Below are 25,372 nucleotides of genomic sequence, written 5' to 3' on the forward strand. Positions count from 1 at the left end.
TATGTTGAAATTTGTTTTTGTCTTTAATGCAACTACTTATTCTTGCTTTTAGTATACACTTTTCTTTATTCTGTATTGTTCTGGTGAACTGCCAGTCACACGTGACTAGTTAAGCCAACTAGATTTTTCATTCCTGTATTTTGATTGGAGACCTAGGGACAGGAGCAGAGCCAATGTTCAGCTTTAGGAACCAGTATGGCCACAATGGATATTTCCTTTTTTTTTTTTTTTTTTTTGAGTTGGAGTCTCACTCTGTCGCCCAGACTGGAGTGCAGTGGCTGCTCCCAGCCACCGCAGCCTCGACCTGCTGGGCTCCAGTGATCCTTCTGCCTCAGCCTTCCAAGTAGCTGGAACTACAGGCACGCGCTACCACACCCGGCTAATTTTTTTGATTTATTGTAGAGATGAGGTCTCACCAAGTTGCCCAGGCGGGTCTCAAACCCGCGGGCTCAGGCAATTCACTCACCTCAGCCTCCCAAGTCGCGGGATTACAGGCTGAGCCACCGAGCCTGGCTGGATATTTTCTTTTAGTCAGTATTAATTTCAGCTGGCTAGAACCCTTACTGTGCCAGCTGTTAAGTATATGGAATATAACTCCTGGACTGGAAGTAGTTCGAATTGAGTCATCCTTTGGTGGCAACCTAAAGATTTATCTATCTCTCACTGGGATCTATTGAAATGATCCCTGCTTCCTTACATCCTGGTTTTGTTCAGTTCTTTAAATCCATTAGCTACCTGATTGTCTTCTAATATTTAATTTCTAAGTTAGAGTTGGATTATTTTGTTCTCAATCAAAGAAGCTAGCTAATACATAAATTGATACTAGAGAATGGTTACCAAACTTATAGAGAAGCAGAGTATTAAGGATTGGTTATTGAGTGAATTAGATCAAAGGACAGAAAAGCTCCTAATCCTACCATGTACTATGAAAAGATTTCATGATATAGCTGGATTGTAAGCCCATGTGTGTGTGTTAGGGGCTCAATAACTCCTACCAAAAACTAAAAATGCTGAGGAATGCTGCTTCCAAAAGTATATGTGGTACTTATAATGAAATTGGATAATTAAAAGTAAAATTTCAAGGCCACTTGAAATCTTACCTTAGGCAAGAAGTAGAAATCAGAGGCTTTATGACTGAGTTGGGAAGACTTTCTACTCCTAACAATGGGGTGGTCACTGCCAAAAAACAAACACAACAGTAGATGTGGTTAGTGGCTGAGCTATGATGCTTACTGAATTTTCAACCTTACCACTTTGCTTAAGTAATCTGGGAAAGGTCTGAAACCATGCTATTGGGATAAAGCTATCAGGAAGGATTCAAGGATCTTAGAAAACTTTGATTCCCCTTTCAGCTCTTAAGAACATTGGCAAGACTTCATCTCTACAATAAATAAAAAATTTGCCGGGTGTGGTAGCACACCTATAGTTCTGGCTACTTGGAAGCCTGAGGTGGAAGAATCACCAGAGCCCAGCAGGTTGATGGGCATGAGCATGCCACTGCAACCTGAGTGATGGAGTGAGACTCCAGCTCAAAAAAAAAAAAAAAGAAAGAAATTTGCATAACATAGAAGGACTTGATATAATTAGGGAGTTTTGTTTTTTATTTTATTTATATATTTATTTTTGAGTCTGGGTCTCACTCTGTCACCCAGGCTACAGTGCAGTGGCATGATCACAGCTTACTGTAGCCTCAATATGCTAAGTTCAAGTAATCCTTCCACCTCGGCCTCCTGAGTAACTGGGACTACAGGTGCACACCACCACACCTGGCTAATTTTTTGGGTTTTTGTTGCTATGTTGCCTAGGCTGGTCTTGAACTCCTGGGCTCAAGCAGGTTTGCCTCAGCCTCCCAAAATGCTGGAATTAAAGACATAAGCCATCATGTCTAGCAATAAATTCGCAAGTTTTAAATGCTGGGTTGGGTCATTTATGTTCATGCCCCTCACTCATTTTCTGCAAGTTTCCCTGTCAGGGCCCTGTAGCCTTTCCATGTTGAAATGAAAGCAGCATCAGCATCTTTAAAAACACCCTCATGTCACCTTTAGGTACTGGGACTTCTCATGAGAGTGACTGCTTTGGAGAAGGTACCTGATTTCTATAGGAACTATGTAGCAGCTGGATTACAGAACCAGTAGTTGACTATGGGAATAAAGCGGAAAGGTCCTAATAAGCCTTAGAACTCCTAGAATGTTCTGATTTCTGGTATTTCCACCGTGTTTAATAATTGATCCCCAGGGTTGAAAGTGCTCTAAGTGTTTGTTTTAATTAAAAACATTTCATGGCATGGCATCCAAATCTCACATTGACTTAAATCACTGGCAAGGGGACTGGGTACTATTGAATGATTCTAACTTAAATCACCATGAACATTTCCACTGGAATTCCGAAATGGCTTGCATTTATGCAGAGTTAGGGCTTGTGGAGGAATTTTTAGATGAATGTAGTTTATAGTAGATTCATTGATATCACAAACCTGTGGTTATTTCTGGTCATGGGTATGTATTTACTAATGATATATATGATGTGACTAGATGTGCACCACAAGTTTGTGCTTCCTTTTTCTATTGTCTAGAATTGGTTCTGGAATGTGTCTGCCAGGCACCCTTGCTTCCAATTGTGTCTGTCAGACAAATTTTCTTCAATGTGGTATGAGTAGAAGGGATACGTCCCTCATGGCTTGGTTATTAAGAACAGGATGTGTTGTCCATCTGGAAGAAGAATCATAATTGTATGGAATGGCAAATCTGGAAGACGGAAAGACTGTGTCCTTATGCCAATATTTGGAGGAAAGCCCCCATTCACCCAGGAACACCAGCAATGGATTACCATGTGAGAATAAATATCTATTGAGTTAACATCTTGATTGAGTTTTAATTGTAATAGCAGCTACTATAATTCTAATCAATATAGTATCTTAGACTTCTGATAGAATCCCTGTTTTCACTCACTGAGTCATAGAGTTAGAACCATGATGTTATGTAACAAATTACCCCAAAGCTTAGTGGCTGAAAATGATGTCCATTATCTCACAATTTCTTTGGATAAGGAATCAGACATAGTTCAGCTGGGTGTCTCTAGCTTAGGGTCTCTCACAAGACTGCAGTCTAGTTATTGACCAGTGCTGTGGTCATCTGAAGGCTTCATTAGAGGAGGATCAACTTCCAAACTCACAAAACTGTGGGCACATCTCAGCTCCTCACTAACTTTCAGATAAATTAGCCCCATTCCATGTGGGCCTCTCTGGGGCAGCTCACAACATGGCAAATGGTTTGCTTGAAAATAAGTGAGCAGGAGAGGGTGCCCAAGATGGAAGATGATGTCTCAACCTAATACTTGAAGTGTCATCCCCTCATCTTTGCATATGGTTAATTAGGAGTCACTAGGTCTAGCCCACTTTCAAGAGGAGGGGATTACAAAAGGGTGTGAATAACAGGTGGGGAACTTTGGAAACCATTTTAAAGACTGCTAACCAGTCTTCCCTCTCTACCCCTCCCCACCCCCCATGATTCATGTCTCTTCTACATGCAAAATAGACCCACCTCCTTCCAAGGTCCTCTCCCAGAATCTCACCTCATTACAGCAAGCAACAAAGTCAAGAATCTTGTCATTTAAAATAGGAACTGGTGTTGATGAGGCTCATGAGATAACAGTTTCTTAAGTACAGTTCATCTACAGATTTGGGAAATGAACAAGTTATCTGCACACCACACCCCAGTCAACTTAGTGGAATTACTGATGTATAGTAATTCTGAAATCTGGTCAGACAAATGTTTGGGAATTTCTTTATCCGATTTCAAGACCTGGGAATAATTCTCCACCATCTGAACTCTTATTTCTGCACCCTGAGTCATCCTTTTCCATGAAATATGTTTGCAGGTCAATAGCTTTCTAAGCTTGCTTACTGATATTAGAATTTTGAAAATCCAGTGGTCCCTTCATTTTGTACCTATTTCCATTGAACTGAGTCTCTTAAAAATTTTGTGGGCTTCATGTGAAACTCAGTAGGGTTCACTTCATTGGACAGAAGTTACAGCCACAAATTCTTTGAGATAAGGTTAGAATCTTATTTGAATAAGAGTATGAAGGTTCAATCTCTTTACAGAGTTTTTATGTGATTAAATAGTACTCTGAGACATTGACTTTTTATCTTTTTGAGATTCCTTCATGATTACAGTTGTGCTTTTAGTTTTTTCTCTAGATTTCCTAGCAGCACCCTGGGTTTAATGGCTTGGAGGTCATTTCTTGATTGTAATATTGTTTACTATCTACAGAGGCTGAAAGTTTCCAAAACCCAGTGTCCTGGCTCCTTGTGAACAACTCACCTCTCAATTTCTACCTCTTCTCGTGCATTTTTTCTATAAGTAGCAAGAAAACAGTAGCGGCAGCAGCACATTCAACACATTGCTTGAAAATCTTAGCTAGATAACCCAGTTCTCACATTAGCTGCAGATAATAGGCTTGCTAAACTGTATGCCAATACGTAACAAGGATCCCATTTTCTCTGGTTTTTAATACGGTTTTTCTCACTGTTCTTTAGGTCTTCACAAGCATTTAAGATTTAAAATGTCTGAGCAATACCTTCTCTATACAAATATTGGGCAGACTCCAAGCACCCCAACTAAGGCTTTAGCACTATCTTCTTCAGAGTTTGTAGACTGAGTTCACAAGAACTGCCTACTAAAAACAAAAGTTGGCACTCTTCAAAGGAACACAATATGTCTCTACTGTGTGTTACTCATACAATAAAAATTATTAGATAGGCCAGGCTCGGTGGCTCAGCCTGTAATCCCAGCACTTTGGGAGGCTGAGGCAAGTGGATTGCCTGAGCCCGTGGGTTCAATAGCCTGGGCAACTTGGCAAGACCTCATCTCTACAATGAGTCAAAAAATTAGCTGGGCATGGTAACATGCACCTGTAGTTCTGGCTACTTGGATAGCTGAGGCGGAAGGATCACCTGAGTCCAGCAGGTCGATGCTGGGGTGGCAGTGAGCGTGTTACTGCATTCCAGCCTGGATAATGGAGTGAGATTCCAACTAAAAAAAAAAAAGTAAAAATTTACTTGATAGGTTTAACATAAAATTGGAGGTAACAGAAATCAATAAAGTTGAATAGAGGTAAATAGAAATTATTTAATCTGGAGCAGAGAAAAGGGATATAAATAGAAAGACTTGAACATGTCAGTGACATGATAATGTCAAAATGTGTAACACACATAATTGGAGTTTAAAAGAGAGTAAAAAGAATGGAATAGAAAACCTGACTGAATAGAAATTGCTCAAATTTGGTGAAAAGTACATATTTCCACATTCAAGAATGTCATAAAACCCCAAGCAGGATAAATAAAATCACACCTGGGCACATCATTATGAATCTGCTGGAACCCAAATATAAAAAGAACATGTTGAAAATGGCCAAAGAAAAATTATGCATCACAGAGAGAATACTATGAATGATGGGTGACTATTCAGCATCAGAAACAGAGGACAGTGGAAAGGACAATGGAATGACAATTTAATAGGGAGGAGTAGACAATAGACATAGGGGAGGAGAAGGTCTTTCAACTAGAATTCTACAGCCAGAGAAAATGCTCTTCAAAAATGAAGAGAATATACTTTGTAGATAAACAAAAGTTATGAATTTGTTGCTAACAAAGCTACATGACAAGAAGGCTACAAGGAAATTTGTCAGACTTGACGTAAATATTAGATGATAACTTGGATCCCCAAGAAGAAATGAAGAGCACCATAAATGGTAAATATGTAGATTGACATAAAAAGTTTAACATTTATTCTTGCAGTTTCTACAAACTGTTTAAAACATGATTGTTCCTAGTCAAAATTATAACATCGTATTGTGGAATTGGGGAGGAGGTAATAGTGTATATAGATGACATTAATATATGTACCAACAGTAGCATAAATGATGGGGGTGTAAGTAGAATTACATGACTGCAGCTTTCTTGCATTCCTTTTTTTTTTTTTGAGTTGGAGTCTCACTCTTGCCCAGGCTGGAGCTCAGAGCTAACCACAGCCAAGTTATGCTTTTGCCTCAGCCTCCTAGTAGCTGAGACTACACCAAGCCTGGCTAATTTTTTTTTTTTTTTTTTTTTGGAGAGCTGAGGTCTTGCTGTGTTGCTTAGGCCGGTCTTGAACTTCTGGGCTCAAGCATTTATCACGCCTTGGCCTTCCAAAGTGCTGGGATTACAGGCATGAGCCACTGTGCGCAGCTTGCAGCAGCATTCTTAAATTCATGTGAAGGGGTAAAATGTTAACCTCAAGTACACTGAAAAGTTAGGGGTAGGGGAGTATATAATTCCTTCAGCAACCACTAAAATATATTAAATGCAATGAGTTACATCTAAAAGCCACTACATTATTTAAAATGAAATTCTGAAAAATATTCAGTTAATCAAAAGAAAGCAGGTAAGGAGAAGTAAAGAAACTAAAAATGGGTGGTAAACATAAAGATAAGATCGCAACATGATGAATTTAATTCTGACCATATCATTAATTACATTAAATGCTTCTGTGGAATATAGTGCTAGAGATCCTAAACACCCTCTAAGAAAAGAAAAGCAATTAAGAGATTTAATGATAGGAAAGAAATTGAAACGGACATTATTTTCAGATTAATATGAACTTCTACTTATAAAAACAAACTAGAACCTATAGAGCCCGAAAGTTGCTAGAATGACAATCAATTTACATAATATTGTTTTGTTTCCAACTCTTCTGTTCTCTCTAGTTTTAATAGAGAATTTATATTTTCCCATTTTCTCTCTTTTTTATATTTCAGTTTTAATTTAATTTTATTGCATTTTCTAAAGTTTGCAATGTATAACCTAAATTCACTTTCAGATAACACTATACTGCTTCACAGGTATTGCCAGTTCCCTATAACAAAGTATTATCAATTTCTCCCAGGCCTTATAATATTGTCATTCATTTTACTTATTCATAGGCTATAATCACCAATGTGTTGTTACTGTTGTTACTTTAAACAGTCATTAGATCAATTCATACTACTAATAAGATATTTGTTTTATCTTCATTTATTCCTTCTCTGATACTCTTATAGACATTTGAGTTTCTTATATATCATTTTCAAACTTCTTTTTTAATATTCTTTGCAAGATGGGACTGTTGGTGGAAAATTATTTTCATTTTTGTTTGATAAAATATTTTTTCTTTATTTTTGAAAGATAATTTTCCTGGATACAAAATTCTATGTTGGTGACATTTTGTTTTCCTTTCAACACTTGCAATATTTTACTTCACTCTCTTCTTGCTTGCATGGTTTCTAATAAGTAGTTTGATGTAATTCCTGTCCTTGTTTTTCTATATGTGCCTCCCTCTAGCTTTCTTGAAGATTTTCTCTTTGATTTTCTGTAACTTGAATGTAACCAGTCTAGTTTTTGTTTTTATTTTTATTTTTATTTTTTGAGTTGGAGTCTCACTCTGTCGCCCAGACTGGAGTGCAGTGGCTGCTCCCGGCCACTGCAGCCTCGACCTGCTGGGCTCCAGCAATCCTTTCGCCTCAGCCTTCCGAGTAGCCAGAATTACAGGCATGCGCAACCACGCCCGGCTGATGTTTTGATTTATTATAGATATGAGGTCTCGCCAAGTTGCCCAAGCAGGTCTCGAACCTGCGGGCTCAGGCAATCCACTCACCTCAGCCTCCCAAAGCGCAGGATTACAGGCTGAGCCACCGAGCCCAGTATTTTTATTTTTTGATCCTTCTTGGTATTCTCTGACCTTCTGGGACTTGTGGTTTGGTGATTAACATTAGAAAATTCTCAGGCATTGTTGATTCAAATATTTTTTTCTCCTTTCTCTCTTTCTCCTCCTTCTGATATTTCAATCATATCTCTATTTCACCTTTTGTAATTGTCTCATTGTTTTTGATATTCTGTTCTGGTTTTCTTTCTTTCCTTTTTTATTCTTTTTTTCTCTTTAGGTTTGGGAAATTTCTTTTTGGTCTCAGTTTTTGTTGTTGTTGTTTGTTTTTGGAACAGGATCTTGCTGTCATTCAGGCTGGAGTGCAGTGGTGTAATCACAGCTCACTGAAGCCTCAACCTCCTGGGCTCAAGAGATCTTCCCACCTCAGCCTCCTGAGTAGCCGGGACTACCAAAGTGTATCACCATGCCTGGCTAATTAAAAAAAATTCTTGCTAGGAGTAAGGGGATACTGTGTCTAAGAAACCTTTTCACCTGCAGCTTTGTTTTTCCCTCAGGTATTATTACCAGTAGCCTTCTTGTTTTAAAGATCCAGCACTTTGTCTGGAGCACAAGAATGATCCAAAGAAAACAAAGTAAACCATGCTTTCTGCTTAATTCCAGCTGAAGTTAAGGTCTGAGGGGGAAAAAGATGCATATAAATGGGGTCATAGGTGTTGGAAAGCTGCAGAAGGGGGTTTTCCGAGTCCTTTCCTATACAGCCTAGCTATTCCATTTATCACACTGTCATTTTAGACTTCCCAGTAAAGATTTTTCAACATTAAAAGAAAATTCTCTTGTTGTTGAGGTAAGGTCTTGCTATTTTGCCCAAACTGGCCTCAAGCAATACTCCTGCCTTGGCCTTCCAAAGTGCTGGACTCAGGTATGAGCCATCACACTCAGCCAGAAATTTCTGTATCCTCAAGCTCACTCATTCAGTTCTTAATGTTCCAGTCTATAGGTGAGCCCATCAAAGGCAGTCTTCATTTATGTTTTCTTCTATTTCTAGTATTTCCTTTTGATTTTTTCTTACAGTTTGCTTCTCTCTGCTTATATTACCCATCTGTTTTTGCATATTGGTTACTTTTTCTTAAGCGACCTTAATATATTAATTATAGTTATTTTACATTCCTGGTCTGATGATTCCAAAATCTCTGCTGTGTCTGAGTCTGACTCTGATACTTGCTTTGTTTTCTTAGACTGTATTTTTCTTGCTCATTAGTATGCCTTGTTATTTTTTGTTGAAAGCTGTACATTATGTACTAGGTAATAGAAACTGAGGGGAATTGGCTTTTAGGGTGATGTTTTGTGTTGTCCTGACTAGGAGCTGGGCTTTGTTTAATAACTGCTATAGCTGTAGGTGCTTGAAGTTTCAGTTGCCTCTAGTTTTATGTTGTTCTGACTAGAAGCTGGGCTTTATTTAATAACTGCTGCAGCTGTAGGTGCTTGAAGTTTCAGTTTCCTCTAGTTTTCATGTTTTTTTTTTCTTTTTCTCCTTCTTTGGGCTTCCCTAAGAACTTCTTAAATATAGTCTGTGCCTTTCAGGTTTCTCAGTTGTACTACACTATTATACCAGAGACTCATGAGTATGGTAGTGAGGTGGTGGGGAGGGGAAGCATTCTACAATCTTTTCTAGTGGGCTTGAGTCCTTGGGCTGTAATCTTCTGAAGCACTTCTTAATCTTTTTGTAAATCCTGCCCTTATTGACACAGCAAAGCTATAAGTTGGGCTGCAAATGGTCAATTGCCTCTCCCTCAGGTCCAATAAGACTTTAGTAAGCAGTTTTCCTTGGGGCAGGCATTTGTTATGAAGAATGCTCTAGTCACCATTTCCCTCTCCCTCAAACATGAGATTTTCCTCCATTCAACACTGTCAGAACCTGATGGGGTTCCCAGAGGTAAAAATTCATAAAACTGTGGGGGTCAATCCAAGACTAGGCCTCTAGGAGTTTGAACTCCCAAGTTAGTGCACACTAAGCCTTCAGCAGTTCATCAAATTTACAACCCCCACTCACCCCTTCCCACTCCTTCTTTGCTTGCTTAAGCGATGTCTTGTTTTTGCTGCCAACACCTGCGTTCTCAAGGTTACGTGACCACTAGCAGCAACCTGCTTCCTCAATGCCACGTCTCAGGACTGTATGACCACCAGCACCTGCTTTCTCAGGACTACGTGTGCTAGGTGATCACCAGACCCCAGCTAGGGGGTATAAGAGGGACCCGCCAAAAGAACAAGCTGCTGGTTCTTCCCATGGGCCAGTCTTTCTTTCCTTTCCCTCTAATAAATCTTTTTCTCTTTGCCTAACCACTTGCTCATTCTTTTTTTCTCCATACTTGCCTTACAAAAGTTTCTACCAGTTTATGACTCCAGTGACTTCTGCTTTCAGGTAAGCTGATCTTGGCTGTGATTTTATATATTTTATGTATCTGCCTGTCTCTAGATTTCAGACTGGCAGTTTCCTTTGTATCATGAATTCTCTGATGGATCTAAGTTCAGTTTGTTGAATGATTTTCTTGTTGTGAGGATGGGAGTGAAGGCTTCTAAGCTCTTTAGATGTCATAACTAAAACAAGAGTGTTAATATCATTTTTATCCAATTCAAATAGCCACAAAATGTTACAAACACTAAGCTGTTATTTGTATTTCCTTAGAGAAAGACAGTCTTAATTTCATCATGGAGTCTATGAACTCTGAGGGATTTGGGGTCCAGAGAAGCCTGAGTGTAGGTGTGACTATGTGCCCTTGAGGCCTTGAGTGACTGAGTGTGTTTAAGAGAGTGATTTAATTTCAGGTGATATGTGATCGGCCAGTATCTGTGATGCTCTTGGTCAGCTGGGGCTGCTACAACAAAATACTGTATTTGGGCACCCAGTTGTATATACCTGGTTGTGGTTTAAACAACAGACTATTTTTCACAGTTCTGTAGGCTGGGAAAGCAGAGTGATGGTGCATTCGGTTCTTGGCGAGGGCCCTCTTGGCCTACAGGTAGTTTCCAACCTGCTGTGTGTTCACAAGGCCTTTTCTTGTTGGGGCCATGAGCATGGGGGCATTTCCTTCTTCTTATAGAGGCACTAATCCTATCATGAGGGTCCTACCTTTATGACCTAATCTAAACCCAATACCTTCTAAAGGCCACCTCCCAATATATCACATTGGGAGTTAGGGCTTCAACATATGGATTTTGGGAGGACACATTCAGCATTCACTATGACATGCTGTGTCATAGTGAGACTGCTAATGCTAAATTTAGTGATTAAAAAAATTTTTTTTTACTGAGCATCTACTATGTGCAAACTCTTTTAGTCACCAAGAATATAATTCTGAACAGATATTCACAGAATTCTCATTCAAGCCAGGAGAGACAAAATGAGGATCGGTGGTGAGGGGAGTAGATTATATCAGAGAGTGATAACTGGTAGTCCTGAAATAAAACAGGTTACACAGGCACACCATCAGAAAGTTGCAAGTGCACAAATCACAAGGCATGTGGTGGTGAACGCCAGTGGTCCTGGCCACTAGGCAGGCTGAGGCAGGAGGATTGCCTGAGCCCAGGAGGTCCAGGCTGCTGTGAACCGTCTGGATAAAGGAGTGAGATCCTGATTCAAAAAAAAAAAATCACCAAATCTTTTCGCTTTTCTTTCCGCAGACCCTGCCCAGCCTTCCTAAGTCCCACCCAAGCCGTGCCCACTCACCTTGGCTTTCCTGTCTCCTAAAGGAAGCCGCCTCACCCTCCACTGCTTTTTTTTTTTTTTTAAATGATGTGGGGTACAACTCAGAGTTAGGTATACAAATGTTTGTTATGCAGGTGCCCTTGTTGATGAGGTGTGCCCCTCCCTCCCTTGGCAGTTTCCCTCAACTGCCAATCGCTTTTTTATAGTATTATAATTGTTCAAGTTCCGCTTATGAGTGAAAACATATCGTACTCTGTTCTTTGTTTCTGTGACAGATAACTGAGTATGAGCGACTCTAACTTGGCTTTCCTCTCTCCCGAAGGAAGCCGCCTCACCATCCACCGCTTTTAAACGTTGTCCCGCCTTTTTTTTTTTTTTTGAGTTGGAGTCTCACTCTGTCGCCCAGACTGGAGCCGTTCCCGGCCGCCGCAGCCTCGACCTGCTGGGCTCCGGCGATCCCTCCGCCTCAGCCTTCCAAGTAGCCGGAATTACAGGCATGCGCCACCACGCCCGGCTGATTTTTTTATTTATTGTAGAGATGAGGTCTCGCTGCCCAGGCGGGTCACGAACCCGCAGGCTCAGGCAATCCACTCACCTCAGCCTCCCACAGGCGCGGGATTACAGGCTGAGCCACCGAGCCCGGCTACGTTGTCCCGCTTTTAAACGTTGTCCAGCCTGCGCGCTTCTCGCCTCCTCATGCCCCGCCCACCAACTGGCGGGCGAGCCCAGACCCAGATCCCAGCAGGCAGAGCCTGACAGTTGCGCCTGCGCACTGAGAGCCTGTCGACGGCTCCCAGAAGCCCCCGGGGTGCGTTCGCTTCATTTGGTGGTCTATAGTTCATGAACCCAGACTCGGGGCGGAGAGGCTTCCGGGGGCACTCTTCGGGACCAGGAGGACCAGAAGAGGCCTCTTCGGGAGCACAGGGCGGGGACCACAGGCCTCGAGAACAGTCGCCCCTGGCAGCCTCGGCGCCCGACTTCCGGACACCGCCGCCCTTCGGGACTGCATTTCCCAGGGGGCTTCTGCGGCGCGGGAACACGCCCACTTCCGGAGAGAACTTGCCGTTGGGAGAGCGCGCATCCGGCCCGGTGCTGAGGGAAAGGCGGCCGAGGCTGGACCCGGGTCCGCGGAGGCGCTGTGGGGTCGGCGTGCTGTGCGGCCGGCGACGGTGTGGCTGCGTGGTGCGTGTGGGGTGCGGGGCTGACGGGGATGGGCCGACTGCGTGGGGGCCGGGGCGTGTGACTGCGCGCCCGCGCCCGGGCACGCACCGTGTGGGGGTGTGGGGGGAAGATTCCAAAGGGCAGAGAGCAGGGAACCCTCCTGGGGAGACTCACCCGCCCCCTGTCAACTTCATAGAGCTCACTGTGGAGAAAGCTCCGGAGTCCTGTCTGGAAAGGACTGGGCTCAGAACGCGTCCCCACACCCGTGGGACAGCGAGGAGCAAAGGTCATGGGGACTCGTGACAGAGGTAAGAGTGACAGATGGCCTGGGTGCGGCTGCAGTAGTGAAAATGGAGGTTTGGGATGCTGTCCTGCGGGGTCCAGGTGCTGGGAGCTTGTCCCTGGTCTAGAAGACTGTTAGACCCTGTCAAAGATTTGGCGGGTCACTGGAAGCATGGTGTGGAGCTAGGTTTGGGGACTTGCCCAGAATCACCTAACCAGACATCTCCCCTTCCAGGTCCTTGGGGTGTCACCAAGGACACAGGGGAGAGAGCGTTCCCCGTTATAACTTTATCTCTGGGTGCTCTACTTCTCTTCAAGGAGAAACTCAGTATTTAGGTTTTTACCCATCAGGGCCTTGTGCCATTTATCACTGTGGGATGGGACTTGGGAAGAAGGCGAGATTCACAGCTTCATCTAGAAATGCTGAGGGATTCCAGCCTTTTTATGGCTTTGTCATCTTCTAGTCAGTGAAAGAGAATATTCCCGTTCCTTGAACTTCACTCTCTTCTCCCTTACCTTCCCCCAATAATTAAAGAATGAGAAGGGAAAGAATTTCTGCTTATAGCCATATTGTTATTTGCTTGTTTTACTTCATGTGTGCAGTAATAAGAATAGCTAATGTTTAATGAGCGCTCACCGTGTGCCAGACACAGTTCTAAGACCTTTTGGGAGTATTAACCCCAAACTTCACAACATTAAGAAGTAGGAACTAACTACCTTATCTTCTGTTTACAGTTGAGAACACTTAATGAAAGACTGAAGAATAGAGAGGACAAGTAATCACTAGTCATTGAAAGAGCCAGGATTCAGATTAAAAACAGGCTGACTCCAGAGTCCCTATCCTTACTGATTGTCATGTAATCCCTGCAACAACTGCCTATGGTAGGTATTCTTAACTACTTTTCTCAGTGGAAGAAAATGACTCTGAGTTGAAGAAATAATTTCAAGAGTTCATATCCCAAAACCACCACTGAGCAGATCTGGTTTTTTTCTTAAACTTTATGACTTTCAGTTTTGATGTCAAGTGTAGATGATAATGTTGTACACCTCATAGGACTGTCATAAGTATTGAATGAGCTCACACATGTAAAGAACTTGATATAGTCCCTGCCACATATTCAAGTGTTCAGTAAGTGTTTATTCATATCATTGTTATAACAATTCATTGAGAAAGCAGTAGAGTTTAGAGGAAGAAAACCAGAATTAATTCAGATACCTTATCATCTTTCTGATTAAAGAAACATGGATCAGACGATCAAGGGACTTATTCAAAACTATAGTTTGTCAAAGCAAAATGAGAATGTGGGTCTTGTGACGATTTATTTGGTCCAGTTATATCTGCAAGCCACATGGACTTTGTTGTAACAAAGGTAATGCCTTTCCCTGGGGCAGATGACATTCTCCAAGTAATTTGTCTCATAAAATCTTCACAAATCCTGGCTGGTTGCACAAAGGGTATATTTTCTGTTATTTGCTGGTACCTGCTTGAGCAAATAACTTGGGTGGTGGAGTCAGGCAGACTTAGATAGGTGGGTTTTATTTATGAACTGTATGACTTGTGCAAAAGAATTCACTTCTCAGCTTTCATGTGTAAAATGGTAACAATATCCCCTACTTTCTCTGAGATTGTGAAGATTAAAAGAGTATTAATATATGCAGCAGCACACCTAATACATCTCTGTTATTAATGAATGAGTGGCAGAAGGCTGATGGGGAGGCGAGAGATACTGTGCTTAGCTTGAAAACCCAGAGCAGAGAGGAGCTCCAACTGTTAGATTGCAGATCTCCAAGTGAGTGTCTGTATTGTGGGGGCTGGGGTGGAGGTTGGTAATAGTGAGTGAGGACAGAGAGATATAGGGAAAAGAGGGTTTCTAGACTGTGATTATTTAGTGCTACTTGGTTTCTTACTACTCCTTTATCCTCCCCCAGCTCTGCGTTCTCAGAGTAAAACTTTTTTCTAGATGAAGAGTCAGGAAGAGGTGGAGGTGACAGGAATTGAGTTTCTTAAAGCCATGTCCCTGGTGAGTTGGTACTTCCTCTCTTCCCACTACAATACAGTCTTTTCAGAATTTGGTAATGGTTGTTTTCTCCTGAAAGTTGCCTTATCAGAGTTCCACCCGCTGGCCTGTTTCCTGTTTCCTCCTTTTCTCTTGAAAGATGGGACTGCGAGTGAGGAATGGACTCAGACAGCCCAGTGTGCTCTTAGAGTTTCTCTTCTTTTTCCTACTCAGTGTTTATTTTTTATTTAACAAGACACAATTTGAGTCCTTCCCTTATGCTCATTCTTTTCAGAAGTATCTAACAAAGCAAAGTACAGTCCCTGAAGGAAAGTTGAGAGCCACTGTGTGCCTAGTCTCTCAATCCCAGTCCTGGTTCTCAGAGAGTGTATAATTTGTTAGATAAATGAAAAGGCAGTATACACTTCCATAGTGTGGTAAGTGCTGAGATTAGAGGTGGAGAGTAAACTCACTGTGGAACAGTAGGAATGTGTCATTAATAGTTAATCTGGTGCCTTTCAGTAAATTAGAAAAAAAAAATGTCTCTCCCACTCCACTGAGGAAGCTTATGATAGGTCATGCAATCTGGCAAGAGGAAGTCTGCCTTATTGCAGCTCCTTTTTGCCTCTTTAGCTAGGGATCCTTGTGCAGGAAATAGCTTGCACAATCATACTCTTTGTTGAGGGAAGTAAGGGCAGGGAGACATCATAGAGGAACTGATTCCTGAGTTGCATCTTGAAGTAAGTGAAGGAGATCTGCAGGCACTGGTGATATGGGTGACATTCTGGCCAGAATATGCAAAGATTTCCCTTCCCACTTGACCATGGAGTCATGAGCATCTTAAAATGTGTCAGGGAATGTTGTACGTTTTTTTCTTTTTAGGATGAATGCCATAATCTATTTAATCAGCCCCTTGTTCCACAGGTAAATTACTACCAGTGCTTTGCTGTATAAAAGAGAGCATTGGCCAGGCACGGTGGCTCGTACATGTAATCCTAGCACTTTAGGAGGTGGAGGCAAGAGGATTGCCTGAGCCCAGGGGTTCGAGACCAGCCTGGGTAACTTGGCGAGATCTCGTCTCTACAAAAATAAAAAAATTAGCCAGGTGTGATGGTGTGCACCTGTAGTCTCAGCTACTCAAGAGAATGAGGCAGAAGGATCACCTGAGCCCAGGAGGTCAAGGGTGTGGTGAGCTATGAGCGTGCCACTGCATTCCAGCCTGGGCAGCAAAGTAAGACTCCAACTCAAAATATAGAATAAAATAGTGTTGCAGCGATCATCCTTATAGTTGAGTTTTCACCCTCATCTCTGATTATTTTTTTAAACTAATTCCTAGTTTTCATTTCTTGTGTATAGAGTTTCACAAACTGACACGACTCCTGAACATTTTAATTTTAATATTTTTATGACCAACAATAGAAGCTAAAGAACTATAATTTATGTTCTATTTAAAGTAAACTGCTAACCTAGTTTCATCAGCCAATTGATTATTAGAAGAAATTATCAAATTCAATTTATATACATAAAAAGTTGTTCAAATAAAAATAACTTGAGGCCAGGCTCAATGACTCAGCCTATAATCCCAGCACTTTGGGAGGCTGAGGTGCGTGGATTGCCTGAGCCTGCGGGTCCGAGACCAGCCTGGGCAACTTGGTGGAGACCTCGTCTCTACAATAAATCAAAAATCAGCTGGACATGGTAGTGTGTGCCTGTAGTCTCAGCTACTTGGAAGGCCGAGGCAGACGAATAACTAGAACCCAGCAGGTTTACGGTGGGGTGGTCATGGATGTGCCACTGTACTCCAGCCTGGGCAACAGAGTGAGACTCCGACTCAAAAAGAAAAAAAAACAAAACCAAACAAACTTGAAGTAGTTAAATTGTTTTTTATTTTATATCAAAAACAACAACTTATAGCACTAGCACAACATCTTTTCTTAGGTATGATGCCACAGAATGTGCACTACCAATAGAACTTGTTTCTTAGAGAAGTTAAACATTTTAAACAAAAGCATTATTGTCATTTGCCAGAGAAAACTATTTTAAGAGTGGCAGAGTATGGCTTAAAGGTTAATACTATGGACTCTGGAACTAGACTGCCTGGGTACAGATTCTAGCTTCACCATATACTAGATATATTGCTTTAATTTCAATTAGTTAATTTCCATTTCCTCAACCTTAAAATGGGGGTAATTATGGTACCTAATTTATAGGACTGTTGTGAGCATTATGAGTTAATGTATTTTTAGTACTTAGAAAAGTACCTAGTATATTGTAAGTGCTATATAAAAATTAGCTATATAAGCTACTTTGAGAGGGTACCCTCCCAAAAAAACCCCAGAATTATCTTTCTGAAGGTGTGTCCCTTCTAATACAGCTTCTCCTGCTAGTTAAGTGTTCTAGGAACCCACTGGCATTGGTGTACCAGCTAGCATTGTGTATCATGATTTGCATAAGAAATGCCCTGAGTTGCGACAAACAGGTTACTGGTTCTTCCACAATGACAACACACCTGCCCACACCACACTGAGTGTTCAGCAGATTTTGACCAAAAATGATATGACACCAAAGCCCCACCCTCCCTACTCACTCAATCTCACTCTGATAACTTTTTTTGTTTCTCTGGGTGAAAAAAAGTTCTCAGAGGGAAACTTTGTGCAAGAGGTGAAACAAAAAATGACAGAAGCACTAAAAGGCAACAAAATTGATGAGCTCAAAAACTTTGGAGCAGTGGAAAAAGTATCTTTGTAGGTGTACTGCATCAAATAGAGAGTACTTTGAAGGTGACTGAAGTTTAAATTTGTAAGAATAAATACACACTTTCTTATAAATAAATTCCAGGGTTTTGGGGTCCTCTCTGGCATTTGCTTATTGTTGAAGAACTAAATTCTTCATGTGAGTATGTGTATACAAATATATAAGTTAAAGAACTGCAATATAATATATATAATCTGCTGCACAGGAAACACCGAACGTCAGGATTCTTTTTATTTCCAGTCTAATAATAATTTTAAAAATAATTCATACTGAACTTGAAAGGATCCTGGTTCTGGGTAAGATGGACTAAGAACACTTCACCCTGTCTTTTCTACTAAAAACTGCTGTAAAACCAAGACAGTATGCCTGGAGCAGCAACATGAAGTCTCTGAAAATGAATAGTAGCAGGCCGATTTAAATTTTGAAAGTCCAGAATTTGAAGTACCACCACACTGGTGTATTTACAGTTTGTCTCCCCATTATCTCCTAGCATGGATTCAATACGCCCAAAACTCTGAAGCGAGTATTGGTATGGACAGAAAGAGCAGCAGGAGGTGCCTCGTAGTTCTTACTCATGGAGTGAGGAAAGGATCTAGTGCTCAGAGAGAAAGAGAAGAAATCATCTTTTTAAAAAGTTTATTATATTTTTCATGTCCTGGCATTGGCAATGGGGGGGTCTGCATTAGTCTAACACTCTGAGGGACGATAAATTTCCTCTCTGATCAGAGAGTCTATGTTTCCAAGAGAGTGAGGTAAAACCTGCTTGGCTTTTTTTGTGTAATTTTGTCCATTCCCTGCTTGGCCCCTTGAGTGGGTACAGTCATGGGACATGTAGAGTGGAATGGGATAAATAAGCTCCAGTTATCTGGCTAGAGGATGGAAAAAGGGAGTCTTAGGTAATGGAAAGTGCTGGAGAGATAACAGAGAGAGAAGGATTTTGGAAATCAACCACATCATGTTTATGCACTCCTGGACTTACTCCGAGCAATGCATGCGTGTATCTGATCCTAAAGAGCATACCAGTCTTTGAGAAGTGAACTAAGGGATAGATCACTTTCAGGGTCTCAGGCTGACCTTGTACTGGGTTGTGTACAAGAAGGACAGGGACAGACAAATATCACCGCAAAGGTCTTAAAAATAGAATTGATTGTTGAAACACCACTCACAAAAGGCTGGTTGAAACTTGCAGCCTAAACAAAATATCAACATTCTCCTTAAGATTTAGACAAGGCACAGAATCTCATAGCATAGTATGCAAAATGTCCAGGGTACCAAAAGCAGGAAATTCTCAATTCACAGGGGAAGAGACAACAAATACTAACTGATATGGCACAGATGTTGGAATATGCATAGGATTTTTAAAGCAGCTGCTATAAAATGCTCCAACAAGTAAAGTTAAACACTCTTGAAGTAAATGGAAAGATAGAAAGTCTCAGCAAAAAATAGAAAATATAAACAAGAAATGAAAAATATAGCCAAAATAAACCCAGTGAGTGTGCTTAATGGGAGAATGGAGATGACAGAGGAAAGAGTTAGTGAACTTGAAGATAAGTGTATATTACCTAATATGAACAACAGAAAAAATATTAAGTCCTCAGGGTCCTGTGGTATAATACCAAAATCATATGACATTTGTATCAATTATGTTTGAAAAGAAGAGGAGAAAATGGAGTGTAGAAAAAAAATATTTGAAGAAATAATAGCTGTAAATTTTCCAACTTTAGTGAATTTTATAAACCTGTGGATCTGTGAAGTTCTGCAAACCCCTGTATTATACACTGAAAGAAATCTCTCCCTTGGAAACTTGATAATCAAAACTGCTGAAAACTAAAGACAAAAGAAAGAAACCTCAAAAAGCAGCTGGAGTAAAAATGACGTATTACATATAGAGTCCCAGTGATTTAAAATAGGAGCCAGAAGAAAGCAGAACAAATTTTTATATGTGCTCAAAAAAACCCTGAAAACTCAGAATTCTGTGTTTAGTGAAAATAGCCTTCAGGAATTCAGGTGAAATAAAGCTCATATGAAAGAAAAAAATAAGAATTCATTGCCAGAATTCTAAAATAATTGCTAGAGGAAGTTTTTCAGATAGAAATGATGCCCAAAGAGAACTTAGAATATCAAGGTGCAGGGAGTACAACATAAATGGTTAAATGTAAATACAGTGGTCTGTTCTCTTGAGTTCTTTAAAATATCTTCAGTGCTTGAAAACAAAACCAATAGCTTAGACTTACTGAGAAGAACAGTATTTGGACATAGGTAGTCTGGATTCAGAAAGCTTATGATAATTGTGGTAGTTAGATAAAATGCAAAAACTTTTGTTGAAATATTAAACCAAATGTTTTACCTGTTCTTCTTGGCCTCCTCTTCTTCCTTCTCTTCATTTCCTCCTTTTTCATCCTTATCATAGGCAGCAATTCTCCAGCAATGACCTTGTACCAAGCACTATATACTTGTTTCTTCATTTAATTTTCACAGTGCTACATGAAGTAGCTACTAAAATTATTCCCATATTTCAGATGGGAAAGCTAATGCACATGGGAATTAACTTGGCCAGGATCACCCAGCTAATCAGTACCAGAGTCAGTTCTTTGGAATAATCTGATCTTTAAAAAAAAAAAAAAATTTTCATTCAAGATTGGTGTTTATTTAAAACTCTTTATTTCAATGTTGATATAAATTAGATCACTAAACCAAAAATGTGCCAGCAACCATGGGAGTGGCTCACATTGCAGGTTGGTTAGGAAATGTAGCTCATGTAACAAAGCACATGTTGCTTGACATGTGCTCACATCACATGATTTCTCCTGATAATTCTCAGTAGATGATCAAAAAACGTTTAAATGTGTTCTCATAATACAAATATATTTTTATTTCAAAGAAAAGACTATTCTAGGTGTTTTTTTTTCTTTCATTTTTTAGGCATACTTCTTAACATCTCAAGAGCACTAAGATTTCTTAGAAAATATTGTGGAGATTGAAATCATGTTCATCAGGTCAGCATTCTTCCTTGAAACTTTCTCTCACAGTCTCAGAGCTCTTTAATTTCTCCATGTAGAGAAGTGATTCAGTTCCTCACATAAATAACATAATTTAGCACTTGATTATTGTATTCTGTTTTGAATGTAGTCAACAATTTTATATGTGAGAATATATTCTCACCACCATAGAATTGGAAATGTTTGAGGAGGAAAGACTTTCTTTTCTGTTTTTCTTTTTCCTAATATGTACAATATAACTAGGCAGTAAAAATTTCCAGAAACTACCTGACATGGATCATTTCGACCCTCAGTTCAGTTACTTATGTACAATGTTTTTATCACTAAGTAGAATGACATAAGCTCTTACGCTAGAGCCATGATGGGGCATGAACACGTGGCTCTTACGCTAGAGCCATGATGGGGCATGAACGCAAGATTATATTTGTGTTATTTTAGGGTTCAGTGACTTTCACAGATGTGGCCATAGACTTCTCCCAAGATGAGTGGGAATGGCTGAATCTTGCTCAGAGAAGTTTGTACAGGAAGGTGATGTTGGAAAACTACAGGAACCTGGTTTCAGTGGGTAAGAGTCATCTTCCTTCCACTTCCTTATGACTCAGTAGTCTTTCATACCTTTATCAGAATTTTCCTACATTGTCTCTCTTTTCTCAAAAACATTTGGACTGGACTGTAGCTCTGGAATACCTACAGCATAGCCAGTTTTTATGTCCTTTTTTATATGCAGGTCTTTGCATTTCTAAACCACACATGATCTCCTTATTGGAACAAGAGAAGGAGCCCTGGGTGACGAAAGGAGAGATGACCAGAGGCCTATGCCCAGGTGAGTGCAAGGTATTCAGAGATGGAAAAACTATTCTTATTATGTTTTTCTCTCTGAATCTATTTCTGAACTATTGTTCCGCTGATGTTTGCCTAGTTCTTCTCAAGCACCATGTTGTTGTAATCATCCCTGACTTTAAACATTTCTGAATTCTTTAGTCAAACTTGTGTTTAGTTTTTTGAACTGGCTTAAATGTGTTTGTTTCTTTAAAAGCTGAATGTATTGTGTTAACATGTATTATAGCTATATTATTCCCCCTCCCTTTAATAGCTTTTCTCTTTTGTTATTTATTCTTGCTTTGTTGTTTATTATGTTTGTTTTTCCTCTTTTACCAACTCCACCCCTTGAATTGGAAAGATTTTTAGTTTTACAAATTGTTGCCTGTATATCTTTATATAATTTCAAATCTGTATTTTAAAATTTATCCAGTTGAAATTCAGAACATCATCTTTTGATAGTCATATAAAAGATGAATAAATTAGCTCATGAAAAAAATAAATTTGCTAACAGATATTACCTTCTTCCCCTGTGTCCATCATTTCCTCACTTACGCTGGGATTCTTGGCCCAGTTTATTTTATTCAAAATTTTTTTCTAATTTTCCTGTCTTGCTTCAGAGCTATTTTTCTGGCTTAAGAGACTTCAGATTTTTTTTTCCCAAGGAAATTAACCTTAAATGAGATGGCTGCACTTTATTCTGTTGCCTGAAGTGTGACCTGTTTCTGCTTTCAGTTCGTAAAGTTTCAGAAAGAGGGTTGTCGGTAGGTCACTGTGGCCCTAACTATGCACATTAGTAAATAAGAAGTAATATAAATAAACAAGCATCCAAGTCATTATATTAGAGAAAGAACAAAATGAATTTAAGGAAAATCAAAATAAGTTGTGTGTGGTGATTTATACTTCTTGAAATAAAAATTGAGTAATTGAATCAGGAAATGGAATATTTAATAATGAAAATTTATAATGAAATTTAATGATGAAAATAAATCAAGTACTGTACATCTTTAGAAAACATATATTTTGTAAGATGTGTATTTGTCAGGACAAATGAGAAAATACAAAAATGAAATTACCACAAGTCCGTAAATATTTAAAAGAATCATGTGAATTTATTCTTTTTAAGTTTATGTAAATAATTTGAAAAACTGGATGAAATAGATGATACTCTAGGAGAATATAAAAATGTAAAATATGATAACTGACATCAGAAGAAATAGAAAATTTAATAAAACAGGTTACCATTGAAGAAACATAGGAAAATTGTATATCTACTGCTTCTCCCAAGAAAAGAAGCCACACCCCTAAATAGTTTCACAGATCAATTATATTAAACCTTTAAGGAAAAATATCACCAATGTAGTTTAAATTATTTCAGTCCAGACAATAAAAAGGAGATCTTACAAAATTTATGTTTATGAAGACAGGATAACATTTCATACCAATATCTACCAGAATAGCACCAAAGAAGGAAATTACAGACAAATAACAATTATGTAAAATCTTAATTGAAATAATATACCATGACTAGTGAAGGATTATTCCAGGAATATGCAAGTATGGTTGTATCACATAATCTAAGAACTATTAAAATCATGTTACTCCTTGTGAGCATCAGTAACTATTTGAGTCGCCTATACTCATTTTTAAAGTTTCCATTTTTCTAGCATTTGATGAAGAAACATTTGCTTTCTTAATATCTTTCAGATTTGGAGTATGTTTGGGTGACCAAGGAATTATCTCTAAACCAGCATATTTATGAAGAAAACTTACCCCAGGGAATAGTAATGCGAAGACTGACAAGCTATGACCTTGAATGTTCCACATTAGGGGAAAACTGGAAATGTGAATACCTATTTGAGAGGAAGCCAGTAGATCAGAAGACACATTTTAGACAAGAGTCTATCACTCATATAGATGCTCTTACTGAGAAAAGAGACCACTCAAACAAAACTGGAACAATTTTTCACCTGAATACGTTATCTTTTGTAAAACATGTTTTCCCCATAGAAGAGAGAATATTTAATTTCAATACAGATAAGAAAAGCTTAAAAACACATTCAACTGTTAAACAACACAAGCAAGTATATGGCAAAAAACTTTTAAAATGTAGTGATTGTGAGAAAACATTCAGCAAAATCTCATCCCTTACTCTTCACCAAAGAATTCATACTGGTGAGAAACCCTATGAGTGTATAGAATGTGGAAAGGCCTTTAGCCAGAGTGCCCACCTTGCTCAACATCAGAGAATACACACAGGAGAAAAACCCTTTGAATGTACTGAATGTGGGAAAGCCTTCAGCCAGAATGCTCATCTTGTTCAACATCAGAGAGTTCATACTGGAGAGAAACCTTATCAATGTAAGCAGTGTAATAAAGCTTTCAGCCAGCTTGCACACCTTGCTCAACATCAGAGGGTTCATACTGGAGAGAAACCTTATGAATGCATTGAATGTGGGAAGGCTTTTAGTGATTGTTCATCCTTAGCTCATCATCGAAGGATTCACACTGGGAAAAGACCCTATGAATGTATTGATTGTGGGAAAGCATTCAGGCAGAATGCTTCTCTTATACGTCATCGGCGGTATTATCATACTGGAGAGAAACCCTTTGACTGTATTGATTGTGGGAAGGCTTTCACTGATCACATAGGACTTATTCAGCATAAGAGAGTACATACTGGAGAGAGACCTTACAAATGTAATGTGTGTGGAAAGGCTTTTAGCCATGGTTCATCCCTGACAGTTCATCAAAGAATTCATACAGGAGAAAAACCTTACGAATGTAATATCTGTGAGAAAGCCTTTAGCCATCGTGGCTCACTTACTCTTCATCAAAGAGTTCATACTGGAGAGAAACCATATGAATGTAAGGAATGTGGGAAAACTTTCCGGCAGAGCACACACCTAGCTCATCATCAGAGAATTCATACTGGAGAGAAACCTTATGAATGTAAGGAATGTAGCAAAACCTTCAGCCAGAATGCACACCTTGTGCAACATCAGAAAATACACACTGGGGAAAAACCATATGAATGTAAGGAATGTAGTAAGGCCTTCAGTCAAATTGCACACCTTGTTCAACACCAGAGAGTTCATACTGGTGAGAAACCTTATGAATGTTTTGAATGTGGGAAGGCTTTTAGTGATGGCTCATATCTTGTTCAACATCAGAGACTTCACACTGGCAAAAGGCCATATGAATGTCTTGAATGTGGAAAGTCATTCAGACAGAGAGCATCCCTGATTTGTCATCAAAGATGTCATACTGGCGAGAAACCTTATGAGTGCAATGTTTGTGGGAAAGCCTTTAGCCATCGCAAGTCCCTTACTCTACATCAGAGAATCCATACAGGAGAGAAACCTTATGAGTGTAAGGAATGTAACAAAGCCTTCAGCCAGGTTGCTCATCTTACACTACACAAGAGAATTCACACTGGGGAAAGGCCCTATGAATGTAAAGACTGTGGAAAAACCTTCAGGCAGAGTATACATCTTGCTCACCATCAGCGAATTCATACTGAAGAGTCAGCCTCAATTATTCCCTCTCCCTCCCTTGCATACCACCAAGTCTTATAGAATTAATCTTCTAAATGCCTCTAGAATTCATCCACTTTTTTCCAGCTCATGTCTAATCATCACAGTCCAAGAAGCAAACATCTCATTTTGGTGTCTGAAGTATCATCCCTCTTGCTCCTCTCAAGTATGTTTTTAACACTGTAGCCAACCTAATCTTCTAAAAATAAAAATATATTCAGGTCACTTTTCCATTTAAAACACTTGATTTGAAAAATATATCAGTTAATCCATTTCAAGGGCTTAGCATACAATTCTTGGCATATAGTTAGTGCTAAATAAATGCTAGCCATTAAGGTAAAAGTATCCTTACAAACTCAGGTTAAGCAGCAAGTAAAATGAAGCAGTAGGTTAAGACTAAGAAACCTACAGATTTTAGAGCAGATGGAAGACTCTACTCTCC

General features: G+C 39.7%; 1 protein-coding gene across 3 annotated transcripts; it reads left to right on the plus strand.

Annotated features, from left to right (window-relative positions):
* Window positions 1–12,750: 12,750 nt before the first annotated feature.
* ZNF470 (zinc finger protein 470) lies at window positions 12,751–25,170 on the plus strand. Of its 3 annotated transcripts, XM_008066212.2 has the most exons (6): window positions 12,751–12,851; window positions 13,561–13,707; window positions 14,755–14,846; window positions 21,014–21,140; window positions 21,303–21,398; window positions 23,102–25,170. In XM_008066212.2, the coding sequence occupies exons 3-6, from the start codon at window positions 14,787–14,789 to the stop codon at window positions 24,970–24,972; spliced, it is 2,154 nt and encodes a 717-aa protein (XP_008064403.1). In that variant the 5' UTR covers window positions 12,751–12,851; window positions 13,561–13,707; window positions 14,755–14,786; the 3' UTR covers window positions 24,973–25,170. The 3 variants fall into 3 exon arrangements, with proteins under 3 accessions (XP_008064403.1, XP_021572329.1, XP_021572330.1); XM_021716654.1 differs by lacking the exon at window positions 14,755–14,846; XM_021716655.1 differs by lacking the exons at window positions 12,751–12,851; window positions 13,561–13,707 and adding an exon at window positions 20,499–20,572 and having other exon boundaries at window positions 14,760–14,846.
* Window positions 25,171–25,372: the final 202 nt, after the last annotated feature.

The sequence above is a fragment of the Carlito syrichta genome, unplaced genomic scaffold (assembly GCF_000164805.1).
Source record: "Carlito syrichta isolate Samal-C Ts95f unplaced genomic scaffold, Tarsius_syrichta-2.0.1 Scaffold308856, whole genome shotgun sequence".
NCBI classification, from domain to species: Eukaryota; Metazoa; Chordata; class Mammalia; order Primates; family Tarsiidae; genus Carlito; species Carlito syrichta.

Coding starts and splice junctions, on each gene's coding strand:
- ZNF470 (XM_008066212.2), top strand. CDS start 14,787: ATGAAGAGTCAGGAAGAGGTGGAGGTGACAGGAATTGAGTTTCTTAAA. Junction 14,847..21,013: donor TTCTTAAAGCCATGTCCCTG/GTGAGTTGGTAC, acceptor GTGTTATTTTAG/GGTTCAGTGACTTTCACAGA. Junction 21,399..23,101: donor GACCAGAGGCCTATGCCCAG/GTGAGTGCAAGG, acceptor AATATCTTTCAG/ATTTGGAGTATGTTTGGGTG.